Genomic DNA, 14,042 nt, shown 5'->3' on the forward strand with positions numbered 1-14,042 from the left:
TTTTACTTTTCCCAATATTTTAAAGCGCATATTGGATTATATTTATACAGAAGTTATACATCTTTATTTAAATTGAATCTCTTTTTTTCACTAAAAGATTATTATAGCCCAAAACACTAATTGTTTTCGTTCTCTCAACTCAAACATACTATTATAATAATAATAATAATAATAATAATAACAATAACAATAACAATAATACTAATAACAATAATAATAATCTACTATACAACTATAAATCCTCATCCGGAACCTGGTAGCTAAATGATTAGGCTATTATTATTTTATTTTATTATTATGTCTAGTATTGTTAGTTTTATTAGTCGTAGTTGTAGCGATGATTAATAATGTTGTAGTTGTCAGTTGTAGCCATAGGCTACATATATTTGTTTTTATGTATTGTACTAAGTCTAATACCTCATCTCAATGGGTGGTTTTTCAACATTTCGAAGCTTATTTGTTAAATTATGTATTTTACTTCTTAATGTCTAATATCTCACTTTAATGAGTGTTTTTGATCAATTCAAAGCATATTTCTAATATTTAATTATTATGCATTTTACTTTTTAATGGCTAATATCTCATCTTAATGAGTGTTATTCATCAATTCAAAGCATATTTCTAATATATAATTATGTATTTTACTTTTTAATGGCTAATATCTCATCCTAATGAGCGTTATTCATCAATTCAAAGCATATTTCTAATATATAATTATGTATTTTACTTTTTAATGGCTAATATCTCATCTTAATGAATGTTATTCAACATTTCAGAGCACATTTGTAATATTGGTACTCATTAATATGAGATTTGTTTTTACTATTCACAGTTTAGCTTGAGTTTTGTTGAAATGATAAATATTCAGCAGCCTAAACAAATGAATTAAACTGAATTCGGGATTATTTACACAGTGGACTAAAAACGCTGGATGGTGGAGTATTCTAAAATAGTTTAATAGTGTGATATCTTGTGGTTATGGTAAGCTATGCACATTCATGGCCAGCTGGCTTATTGAGTGAAACGGCCACAGAAATGTGAGACTGTACGTCCGCGAGCACGTAAACGCAGCTTCGCTCTCTGACGTAGGCACGGCGGGGGCGCGCACGTGTTATACCATAATATGCTCAGAGATGGGAGAACAGCGAGATGTCTGACTGCTCAGCACATCCTGTAGTCCAAAAACACCAATAGAGCGGAAGTTTACTGCAGTGACGTAAATAGCGAGGCAGCTCATTATTGGCTGCGAGGGAGCAAAGCAGCATTTTATTGGCTTGCTGAGAACCAAAACAAGGCTAAAAGTCCCGCCTCCACTCTGACACATGATGGGACAGTCCAAAGCTCAGTGCTCCTCCTCTTCCTCCTCTTCCTCCTCCCCCTCCTTCTCCTCCTCCTCTTCCTCCTCCTCCTTCTCCTCCCATGAGCCATCTGGATCACTGCGCAAAAATTGAGTTCTGCCGCCACACTAAGGCACAAATAGTGAATTACAGTTCATTTAAAAAAAAAAAAAAAATGCTTCAATTAACCTATTATTTACTTTAAAAAGCTATACATGGAGCTCCAAGCATCATCTGCTTTAACCACCAATAAGTGTAGAGGGAGTAAGAGGGAAATAATAGTCTGTAAAGAAGCGCTTTCAAACAACATATTTTAAAGCCTGTATCATTCAATTCCGAATTAAACCAACAATTAAAAATGGTCTCTTTTAAAGAAATAACCAGGTAATGGCTTCTTTTAGTCAAATTAATTTCAAAAAATCTTATTTTGCATCATCATATATGAGTGATTCTATAATTAGGGGTACATGTCATGTCCATGGGCTGTATTTTATCAATTTTTAACTAAATATTCACCTCAAGCAATGGTCAATTTTATATCAGGGCACATTTCTCTTTCATTTAATGCAAAAAAAGTCAACATGTCCCATCATTTATTTTGCAGAAAATGCATATCCTATAATGGAATTTGCTGTTTTTGTGCTGTTCCGATTTGCTAAATGTCAGGTTTTGCATTAAACATTAAAATACGTGTTTTTGTATATAATTTTCATAAATATTTTGTTCAAAATAATCATTAAAATATGAGAAAGGTGTTTTAAAAGCTATTTGGCTCATTGTATAGTTTAAACTATATACATTGTGTGTTTTTCAGATCAGTGAATAGGTGAAATAGAGCACATATCCAATAAACAGCCTGGTGTGTCTCTCGTTTGCCTGCCTGTGTGTGGTAGAACACAGACAAGGCCATCACTGTGCATTGCTCTTTACATTGACCTTCGCTATCTCTGTGCGTAATGGTGGCTATATAGGCCCGCAACCTTCAGTCACTCAACAATATAGCTCTGGTCAAGCTTGAAAGCGCGAGTTTGGAAGATAATCTCGTAATCCAGCACAAAGACCTGAGCAGACATGCGTTTATCAAAGACCGTGACAGCGGTCAAATAGAAGCACTTGACCGAGATTATGTGAAAGCCTCGGTCGGCGCCTTTTTCCCACCTCAGACGCGTTTTTTTTTCTTATCCTGATCTCATGTGGTTTGAAATATAAATGATAAAGATAATTTACTGTGTTCATTTATGAAGGGTGTATAGACTAGGTGTGTTTTAAAAGGAGCGTGTTTATGTATGCGTCATGGATTACAGTGGCTCTGTTTGCTTATTGTGGCTTTTGTTTGTCTAAACACAGATTAAAATAATTCGCTCAAGACAAAAATACATATTGGTTATAGTCAAACAATAAAACATAAACTTGCAGGAGATGAAATAAGGTCAGTTTGTGCAGCAGAAAGCATGTTTTTATTGAATATTTGATTCCCTGTCGAAGAATGTTTACACAAAACGACATGGCACACTGGACACGCTGCAGATGCTTCATACTGGTGTCAATACAGTTACTATTTTCATCCAAAATCAATGGATTTAAGGGCTAACGCCAAATGTTTTTGTCTTTTTTTCCCCAAATATAGATTATTGGTTGAACTACAATGCATGATATTTTTGATGTTAGTAGAAACAGTTATTGTATGATGAATAAGAACCTGGATTAGTTAAATTATGTGAATGAAATGACCAGTCCTGAGATTCATTCATTATTATCTGACCTTGGATTAAAAAAAAAAGATGCGAGACCACAGTGATTATAAAATAATATGCTAGTGTCCATAAAGTAGGCCTGTGAATAAAAGGCAAGAGCGAGAAGTGTAACTCAGCGGCGACGATTTCGTTGAAGTTTAGTCGTTCAATCGAATAATAACCCTGTTTACCACGAGTCCGAATATATCATAGATTATATTATAGTATAGAATAAATGCTCGAGTTGACGCAGACTATGTGCTGCATGTTTCTGTTAACCGGGATTTTCACAACTAACCTGTTTCGGAGGATTAAAAAAAGCAATGCTATTCTAAATATCAAAATAGACTGCATGGACTTGGTTTGACATATTCTCAAAAGCCATGTTACCATCTAAGAATGTTAAATATTTTATTTTATATTGTGGGAGATCACATGCAGTAGAGATGCCGAATACCAGCATCTATAGAGTATATAGGCCTGGACTATCTTTTTTAAAATCAAAGCATCCAAGGGAGAAAAAACACCCTTCAAATACAAGTTGTACTATTTCCCATCCTTTTCAGACTCTTTTCTTTATTCAAATTATTAAAATGCCCTTTTTGGAGCATGCGCACACGATGCAATGACTGGAATTTACCCGGAAATTCAATTTCTAATGCTCTGAATGCATGTGTGAATGTGTGAATGTGTGAATGTGGTTAGGTGATGGGTTGAAGGGGAGCACAAATATAAATCTCTTTAAACAGCCATACAAAAAGGATATTTTTGGGAGGTATATGGATGAGGAAGAGCTGTGATAAGGGTTGCATTAAGGATTGGTTTATATCTACTTTTTAACTTCGGATGGATATGTGGGTTGAACATAAACTTGGGATGCTGTTCATATATTTAATTTGGGATGTAAATAAATCTGGGATAGTTTATACATTATATTATATTATATTATATTATATTATCATTCTATGATATATGAGTTATTAGAGGAGAAGTGAGAAAGGGGTAGGGAAATATAAGTTTTACTTCTACCTACTCCTTTTCGGACACAATTACTCTTGTTTTGTTTGTTATTATCTGTTTTTATTCATTTTATGTTCGAAATAAAGTCTTTCATTCATTCATTCATTCATTCATTCATTTTTTGTGTCATAAATATGAAATGCGCAATTAAGAGGAGGGTTTTCTGACGCAGTAGCCTATAGTTTATACATTGTGGGTATATAGGCCTGGACTATCTTTTTAAAATCAAAGCATCCAAGGGCGAAAACACCATTCAAATACAAGTTCTACTATTTACCATCCTTTTCAGACTCTTTTCTTTATTAAAATGATCAAAATGCCTATTTTGGAGCATGCGCACACAATGCAATGACTAGAATTCACCCGGAAATTTAATTTCTAATGCTCTGAATGTGTTTTTTTGTATCATAAATATCGAATGCGCAATTAAGACGAGGGTTTTCTGACGCAGTAGCCTATAGTTTATACATTATGTGTTCCTTTTTTCAAATTAAGTTGAAACCCTATCACTACACTTACACTTATTTCTGTCTTTCTTTTCCTTTCTATCTTTTTTTTCTTTGTAAAATTGCATTTATCCCCCACTAAAGTGCCGTTTATGTCCTTTTTGTCACTCTGCTGGATCAGCCTGCAGAGGGTATCCTGGGAAACGAGGCGTCTGCAGCAGCAGACCTGCATGGTCTCCACTGGAGAGTCAGAGGTGCTCCCATTGACCGTGGAGTTGGTCAGTTTCTCTGCATGGCCCATGTGTGGTCGTCTGTCGTCGCCATCGGCTGTCGGCCCACATTTCTGTCACCTGTGGATAAATCAACAGTTGTTCTCCGAATCAGGTTCAAATTTACTGATTATATTTTATTCCTGCTCGTTTATTGGCTCTGATAGTTTCATGTTTCAGCCCGATGGTTTTATAATCCCCTAGAAAATCCAGACTCGTATCAATGCAACCAGCAACATAACAGCTGAACATAAGAGCATGCACCAATTCAAGTTCAAAAACACTTCAAAAGAATTAAATAATGTGGAAAAAAAACCACAAGTAAACACATTAATTTTAGATTTTTTAATGGATGTTTTTATCTGAACATTTATTCATTTGCTCAGTTTTGTTTTGGTTGTAGCTGTATGACCACTGCTCCTTGTGTGCGCATTATAAACCTCCAGGCTTAAGTTGTATTTAGTGATGTTTGAATGCATGTGTAAAAGTTTGTGCATCAAAAGGTCACAGTTGGTAAACACATTAATTTAGATTTTGAATGGATGTTTTGTCTGAACATTTATTCATTTGCTCAGCCTATAGTTTTGTTTTGGTTGTAGCTATGACCACTGCCATTATAACGCCCCATGCTTAGTTAAGTTGTATTTTGTGATGTTTGAATGCATGTATAATAGTGTATGCATCAAAAGGTTCACAGTTGGTACCCGTCTCCTTATATAGTCAGACTGCCTGTGTATCTTTTCGGCCTCGGTGTTCTCACTTTGAGATAAAGAATATAGTCAATGGATGCTTTGAGACGCAGGTGTGGTGGCCCATTTTTCCACCATAAAATGCAAACAAAAACCAGCCTGTACTAAAGCTCTGGGCTTTTTATTTCACTTGAAGACCTAAACTACAGGAGGTTTCTTTGCAAACACACTGAATGCGCCTATTTAAGGCTGCTTTACAGCCCACAGGCCTATACCTGCCGTGGCGTTAAACTTTACTTTCAGATCCTCCCCACAATTGATTGTTTACTTGTTGTCTAACAAGGTTTTATGGCAGACTGGTTGGGCTGTCTGGGTCGCATTCTCTGCCTGACATAAAACCAGTCACTCCAAGATAGAAGTTAAAGAATTTAAAGTCAAATATGTTGTGTTGTAATCTGTGAATTGATATAATTGTTTGGTTTTAAGTGTTTGACTGAATCCAAAGGACGCATGTGTCTATTTATATGTGTGTGTGTGTTTGTTTGTTGTGCGCTATAGTACGAAAACAGCAGGAAACGTAGGAATAAAAGCTCTTCTCTTGACTTAAAGGCTAAGAAAACATTGTTCCGTGAGTAAACACACGGAATATCTCTCTATCTCCATATCAGATATCTTGCATAGTCACTCTTGGTCATTTATTACCATGCATTAATGTTTATCTTTTAGGTTTTATGTTTCCTTTTTTGTCCAAAATTGGATATAAATTGAATATTGTCTTTGCGTAAAAGCGCATAAAATCAACTTATCAACACAAATTCTTAATTTTAATGAGAGCAATTCCCCAAAATGGTATGAGTTACTATCCGTTGTTTACTATTTTAGAGATAAATAATTCAAAGAGCATTAATATCTCTCATGATGCACTATTAGTGCGAAGGTGAAGTTCATTAGACTTTTTCTGCAGCTCAGAGTTACAGGTTCACATTATCGACTACTCTTGTAACCTAAAGCCATGCGTAAATGCAAAAGCAATTAAAGGAAGTCCATCCGGGGCACAGTGGGCCCTTTGCTCTCCGTAAAGGACCCTCTCCCTCCCCCGAACTTGAAGTCGACCGTACAGACAAAGCTTTGGCTTTGAGAGCTTTTACGCAGCGCCAGACTGCCTGTTTTGATGACCAAAAAGCCGCACAAGCAGGATGGTCAGAGGATCAGCACAACGACTTCCTTTAATACAAAACACATTTTGACTTACAAGTGGCTTTAATGTTTAATGCTTGTCTCTATTTTTGGAATATTTTTTTTTTCATTTGCTCAGATTAGAAAAGGTTGTTGTAAGTAGAACTCTTACCTTAGTTGTTTACAGACATGATGTGTTTCCATGTCGTTGACATTTGCTCAGATTAGAAAAGGTCTTATTTGTTGTAAGTAGAACTCTTACCTTAGTTATTTACAGACATGATATGTTTCTATGTAGTTGACATTTGCTCAGATTAGAAAAGGTCTTATTTGTTTGTAAGTATAACTCTTACCTTAGTTGTTTACAGACATTATATGTTTCCATGTCGTTGAAAAAATCCTCAGCTGCTGGAGTTTGAGTCCGTGTTTAGGTGGCGACTTCCTATCACGCTTGGCCTGTTTTGTGGTGTCTGTCTGGCCAGGGGGAGAAAAAAAAAGCGCAGCAGAATACTATAGCAGCTATAAAAACGCAGGTCTGTCCAGAGCTGGCTTTGGTTTTCCTGGGCATCCTGTGCTCAATTACAGCTTAAAAGCTTCAGCACAAGTCATAGAATTTGTCTGGATTGACTTGAGAGGCGGAGCGTGTGGTCGTTGTTTGTGTCCCTGCAGTTTATCCAAATAAAATGGCCTGCAAACTGGACGGTGGATAGATAGCACGGACTGCATGTTTTTACACTGTTTTGATACACTCACAGGGCGTTAGTTAGTCTTAGTGTGTGTGATATTTTAAGGTTGTGTTTCACATGTGCCATCAGGAGCCCTCTTTGGATCGTCATGTGCACATCGGGCTGTGGGTTCCAGGTCTTAATCCGAGCTCAGGTCTCTCATTCACAGCACATTAGAGTCAGGTTGCAGTCTCTCCAAATCAAGCTCCACGGTGGCCTCCGAGCTGAGAGCCAGGGAATGTGCTCTGTGATATGTTTACCAAAATCAAATAGAAGAAATTCCCTTCGTCTTAAACAGATACTACTAAATGTGTTATCTTAATTTAGCTTCAAGTAGAAAGTAAACCATTTAATCTAAAATAATTTGCAAATCCCTATATGACAATTTATAGGCTTAAAATATTTAAATTATTCACAATCAGGATTTTAATGGATTACTGAAGAAAATGTTGCATACACTTTCGAGCTTTTAACTATGAAACAGCTTCAGGTATTTTAAAAATTATGCACAACTTGATGCGTTTAGAAATGTTTTTCTCCTTTGATTTTGTGTGTATGTTGATGGGATTTACGCAAATGTCGTTAAAGATGCGTCATGGGAATAAATAGCAAAAAATAGTGTTCTGATGGAAATTATTAGTCATCAAAACATAAAAAAATTATTGTAAATTTCTGGAATGTGTCTTCTTGCTGGATGACGCACATTTGAATAAATATTTACACCGAAACGTAAAGAAATAGCCGTGCGTAAAAATGGAGCGGGCTTGAACGTGCGACTTTTGGAGCTGTTATTGGATCCATTAAGTGTTCATATCAGAAAAAACAGAGCAGTAAAACGAGGGTAATTCAAAAATAGAATACATTTATTATTCTAAAGAGGTTTGGCTATTGAAGTAGACTGATAATTCTTGAGCATTTTTCTCAGTGAGCCTCTGATCTATTTCCTTGTGAGTAACAATAAAAATACACCGTGTGTCGGTGTATGTTTATTGTTGTTACTCACAAGGAAATACAAACTATCACAATAATAAAATGTATCTATTAATCTAAACGTTACAATTTAAAAATATGAGTTTATTGGTGTAAGGTTTCACTGACCACCAACATGTCACTGTCTGGGTTTACCTTAAATGCATTTGTATTCTGTTCACTACAATTTTATCCTGTATTTATTCTGTCAAAATGTCATTTTGGTCTTTGTTATACTGGTGTTAACACAAGGCTGAAAGCCAGTTGAAACATTAGCCGCTACTTTGAACATGACCCTGATAACCAAATGCCCACTAGGCCAAATGCTATGTTGTAAAACCACCAAATGATGATGACTAAGAGGTTTCTAAAAGCAGACTTCAGAGATAAGATGGTTGTCTCCTTCCTCCAATTAAGGTCCATGTCCTGTCTATGCACAGTAATGCTGTTTTTTTAGTTAATGTTATTGTCAGGAAAGATTTTCGGGTCAAATTATTCTGCAGAATCGTTTCTATTTTCCGTATTGCGCACATCATTTAAAAACAAGGAAAACTTGGAGAAACAAGCTTAAATTACGCACAGAAATCTTTCCATGGCAGATAAGTGTAGAAAAGCACACAACATCTGGGAAATTGATATTGATATTTTTGGATAAAGCTTCGATTGAAATCTCTCTTTTAACCATCATAATTCAGTTTTATCTTCCTCTTTCTTGGTTTTGCATGTTAAGGAATTCATTTTTTAAAGCCAACATGGCGATAAACCACCAATGCCAAGCTTTTGGACATATAGCAGTCATGTGTCTCACACTCCTACACACACTCTTTCTCTTTCCTACACACACACACATTTACACACAGCCTGGAAATCTTTCATGCTGTCTATGCACAGTAATGCTTGTTTAGTTAATGTTATTGTCAGGTAGGATTTCGGACAAGTTATTCTGCAGAATTGTTTTTATTGTCCGTATTGTGCACATCATTTAAAAACAAGGAAAACTAGAAATAAGCTCAAATTACGCACAGAAATCTTTCCATGGCAGATAGTGTAGTAAAGCACAACACAACATCTGGGAAATTGATATTGATATTTTTGATAAAATATAACCACCATAATTCAATTCTAGTTCTCTCTTCCTCTTTCTTTGTTTTGCATGTTAAGGAATTCATTTTTAAGCTCTACATGGCAATAAACCACCAATGCCAAGCTTTAGGACACATAGCAGTCATGTGTCTTACACTCCTACACACACTCCTTCTCTTTCCTACACGTGCACACACACACACACACACGCACACGCACACACACATACACACACAAACACACACACACACCCATATGCACACAGCCTGAAAAATCTGTCAATTTCTGCCGCGTAGTCACGTGACCTCCTCCTCCGTGGAGTGGATGGAGAGATGTGCTCTCCACGTCAGCCTACGTCTCCAAAATTTCTGCTTAGCGAACCTGCTTCAAAGAAGAAGCAAGAAGGCGCGTCGCTTCAGAGAGAGCCATGTTCAGGAGGGCGGCTATAGAGGAATATCAAACCTCCAACATAGAGTTATTATTATAGCAGCAAGCGGGTGAACTATATACGAGATGATGGATTTTGACGAAAGGGTCCCAGTCGGATCGAACATGTATTTGCCCAGCTGCACTTACTACGTGTCTGCTGGTGCAGATTTCTCCGGTCTTCCCTCATTTTTGTCCCAGACCCCTTCCACTCGCCCCATGACATACTCCTACTCCTCCAACCTGCCGCAGGTCCAGCCCGTCAGAGAGGTGACGTTCAGGGACTATGCAGCCATTGAAGCGTCCGGTAAATGGCCGCACCGGAGCAACTTGCCACACGGCTACCACAACCACAGCGCGGAGGACATGGTGCACCGGGACTGTCTTTCGGCTGCTCAAGGAGACATGTTCGGTAAAAACAGTCCCTACCACCACCACCACCACCACCACCACACAGGCTCTTCTGCAGCTGCTGCTGCTGCTGCCACCAATTTCTACGGGAACGTGGGCAGAAATGGCGTTCTGCCACAAGTCTTCGACCAGTTCTACGAAACTGCGTATGGAAACGCGTCGGAGAGCTCCTCCACAAATGACTACAAAACGGCGACCAAGCAGCAGCAGCCTGGCTCTGGACAGGAGGACGCACAGGAGGACACCGAGGAGAAGGAGTCCCGGGATGAGGAGGCGAGCAGTCCGCACTTATCTTCCGGCAACAATGAGGAGAAATCCAGCAGCAGCAGCAGTACGTATTAAAGTCAGCACCCTTTGGTTATGAGAGAAAGTTTTGCAATCTTGCGCGCTGCTGTTAAAATTTTTATATGCTGTTTTATAAGCATATAAGGTTTATAGAGAGGGGGCCTGTAGACCCCCCCCCCACCACCACCCCTACCACCACCCCCCAACAAAACTTTGTTATAAACTGCAGGATCACGTGTTTGGAATTGAAATTGGCCGTGAAAAGACATGGTGTTTTTTTTTCCTGTAACACTTTCTGTGACGTTTTTTCCCCCAAAAAGCACCCCTCGTTATGAATGTGAATTCTTATTACACAGACCTGCGTTTAATTCCCATGTTTTATTTATTTATAAACGTGCTTGTTTCACGGTTTTCTTAGCGTTAAAAGGATCACATGCATGTAATGAGGGGTTCTGGTTTTAAGGTGTAGCACACATGAGCTCTTGTGTTAAAGCCATTACGGTTTCTTATTTTATTTATTTATTTTATTTAACCTTTTATTTAACCAGGTAGTATACTCATTGAGATTAAGAATCTCTTTTGCAAGAGAGACCCGGCAAAGCCAAGACAGCAGCATTTAAACATAATTAAAGTTTCAGACGCCACAACATGAATGCAAAATAAATACATGGAATAATATCATACAAAACTCATTAAAATCAAGTGTTTGAAACCAACGTTAAACGTTTCTTAGCGTTAAAAGAGCACTTGCATGTAAAAAGAAAAAAAACACCCAAGTTATGAATGTGAATTCTTACACAGACCTGTGTTTAATTCCATGTTTTATTTATAAACGTGCTTGTTTCACGGTTTCTTAGCGTTAAAAGGAGCACATGCATGTAATGAGGGTTTTGGTTTAAGGTGTATAGCACACATGAGCTCCTGTGTTAAAGTCATTATGGGACTCCCATTTGTACATTCCCCCTTCTGTGTTCTATAAATCTAACATTTAATATAAACTGTCTAATGCAACACGGTCTCGTTTTCCTGTTTCTGTATTAGTTACTTAATGTTTGAAAACGAGCTTTTGATTTGCTAAAAATAAAAGGTCAAAGCCAAAGTGTTTTGTGTAGTGAACCAGCACGAATGGTTTGGTAATGGAATTTAGAATTCTAGAATAGAATTTTCGAATTCTAGATTAGAATTTGCAGTGTAATAGAATATCACTATATTTGACTCTTGACATGTTGTTATAGGAAATATGCTATTACTGTAGAGGGAATCCGCTCATGCGTATAATCTGGGCAACTTCCATGCCCGTATAAATCTTATTGTAAAATGGCTAATTTGAAATGTTTATGTATTTCTGTGACACACTTTTTTTGTGCCCTCTGTAGATGGACAGAGGACCCGCAAGAAAAGGTGCCCTTATTCCAAATATCAGATCAGAGAACTTGAGAGAGAATTCTTTTTCAGTGTGTACATTAACAAGGAGAAACGCCTGCAACTGTCTCGGATGCTCAACCTCACCGACCGACAAGTGAAGATTTGGTTTCAGAACCGTCGCATGAAGGAGAAGAAACTGAACAGAGATAGATTACAATATTACACGTCCAACCCTCTGCTTTAGGGGTCAACACGACCTCTGTCACAGCTTCCGTATAATCCTCTGCTGTGGGACTGACTGCGTTTACAGGCAGACTGACTCTCCTCAGTGTACATTGTGTACATTGTGTACCACAATGGCCGACAACAACAACACTGCTCGATGGTTAATTTCAAGTTCGAGGACAACAGTATCCTGCGATCTGAATTAAACCCACAAAGAGAGAGAGAGAGCATCAATTAAGTCAGTCTGCGGACTCTGGGTTTGCCCTTCAGACTCACTTTCTGAGGAAAATGTAGAAACGGATTTTTGTCCTCTTGCAAGGGCCCATGTTAATATTATTGTGACTCACAGACGCCTTTTCTTTATTTCCCTTTTCACGCGGGCAGAAAGTCACTAATTGACTCACCCAGTGTATTTTGTACTCAAAAAAAAGATTTGTTTAAACTTTCTTTCTGTTTTTTAAAACCAGAAAAAGTGGTGGATCTATTTAGGATGATGTGACTTTTAATAACTGAATATATATATAAATATATATATATATTGGTGTGACCAAATAATGAGTCCGAACGGATGAGAATGTAATGTGTTTCTGTTTTTTGTGTGCTTATTTATTTTGTAACCCACTCGTTTACTATCTCCTTTTAATGCCACCACGGCTAAACCAAGTCAAAGTCCTTTATTACAAGCAGGCTGTTCCGTGTCGAGTCTGGGCTGACCTCAAAACGAGCTTTTCCTGTTATAGCCTGCACAATGAGGACTGGAAGTATTTATATTTTGCGTATATCTTTCAACAACCCAAATCCATGCTGTCCTTTCTCGATTTTTTGGAGACTATCAGTGGAGTATTGATGATGCAGGCCAAAACCAGAGAGATAAGCTCGCCCACTGGATCCGTGTGGAGTTGCACTGAGGTACACGCCCAACATATTCACACAGGTATATACGCTGCGGGCCTCTTCGGTCTCATATTGATACGCATAACAGAATATTTTTTTCATGACTTCGTGATCCTTTGGTACTTGCAGTCTAAAAGAAGATTTAAAAAAAGCTGCATTTTCAAGTGTGCTGTCAGGGCATGGCTGGTCAGGGTCATCGCATTGAATCAATTGCTTGGTATGCCCAAACTATTGTGTATTATACTATATTTCCAAATAATAAAAAACAAATGAAAAGATCATTGAAAAAAAAAAAATTCTGCGTGGTCATTGTTTTTCCCCCATAAGCATTTGTTTTTTTGGTGAATGAAAATTACGCACATGTGGAACCATTTTACGCACGCGAAATTAACACATTCAACTCACTCTTGCAATAGATTTATCCCAAGCAGGTGCTTTGGTATGTTGCAAACAATTAAAAATCGCTGAAGTGCAGCAGATTTGATGGCTCATATGCAAATTAGGAACCTGATAGAGGCACACACTCACACACACACACACACTCACACACACAGTGCAAACTTAAAAAAATGTTTTTATGTTCAGTCTTTAAAAATTAATAAAGTAACAAATTAAATAATGAAGCTGTCGATTCTTGTTAAATGTTTTAGAAGAATCATAAATCTTTAATTATGGGATTAGATGGATCAAATATTGCCTAGATATCAACTAAAAAGAAATGATTGTGCTCGCAAATATTGTGCTTTTATTTGTGCAATAATTTCGAACCCTGTCTCAATATTTTGAGCCATATAAGATAATTTACAACTTGCATTCCATCTGAAGGAAATCTTTGTGTGGATAGCTTATAGATCCACCTTTATCTATCTCTATAACAATTAATGTTGCCAAACATTCAGCATTTCGCAATGTAGCCTATATTTTCAATTCGTTTCTATTTCACTGTATGTAGTTTGTGTGTGTGCAAGCTGTCATTTTTAGCTGATTGG

General features: G+C 37.4%; 1 protein-coding gene across 1 annotated transcript; it reads left to right on the plus strand.

The window, feature by feature from the left end:
• The first annotated feature begins 9,764 nt into the window (after nt 1-9,764).
• On the plus strand, nt 9,765-13,599 carry hoxa11a (homeobox A11a). Its single transcript, XM_074614581.1, has 2 exons — nt 9,765-10,615; nt 11,946-13,599. The coding sequence occupies exons 1-2, from the start codon at nt 9,961-9,963 to the stop codon at nt 12,176-12,178; spliced, it is 888 nt and encodes a 295-aa protein (XP_074470682.1). The 5' UTR covers nt 9,765-9,960; the 3' UTR covers nt 12,179-13,599.
• Nucleotides 13,600-14,042: the final 443 nt, after the last annotated feature.

Source organism: Sebastes fasciatus, chromosome 17, assembly GCF_043250625.1.
Source record: "Sebastes fasciatus isolate fSebFas1 chromosome 17, fSebFas1.pri, whole genome shotgun sequence".
Taxonomy (NCBI): domain Eukaryota; kingdom Metazoa; phylum Chordata; class Actinopteri; order Perciformes; family Sebastidae; genus Sebastes; species Sebastes fasciatus.

Coding starts and splice junctions, on each gene's coding strand:
- hoxa11a (XM_074614581.1), top strand. CDS start 9,961: ATGATGGATTTTGACGAAAGGGTCCCAGTCGGATCGAACATGTATTTG. Junction 10,616..11,945: donor GAAATCCAGCAGCAGCAGCA/GTACGTATTAAA, acceptor TGCCCTCTGTAG/ATGGACAGAGGACCCGCAAG.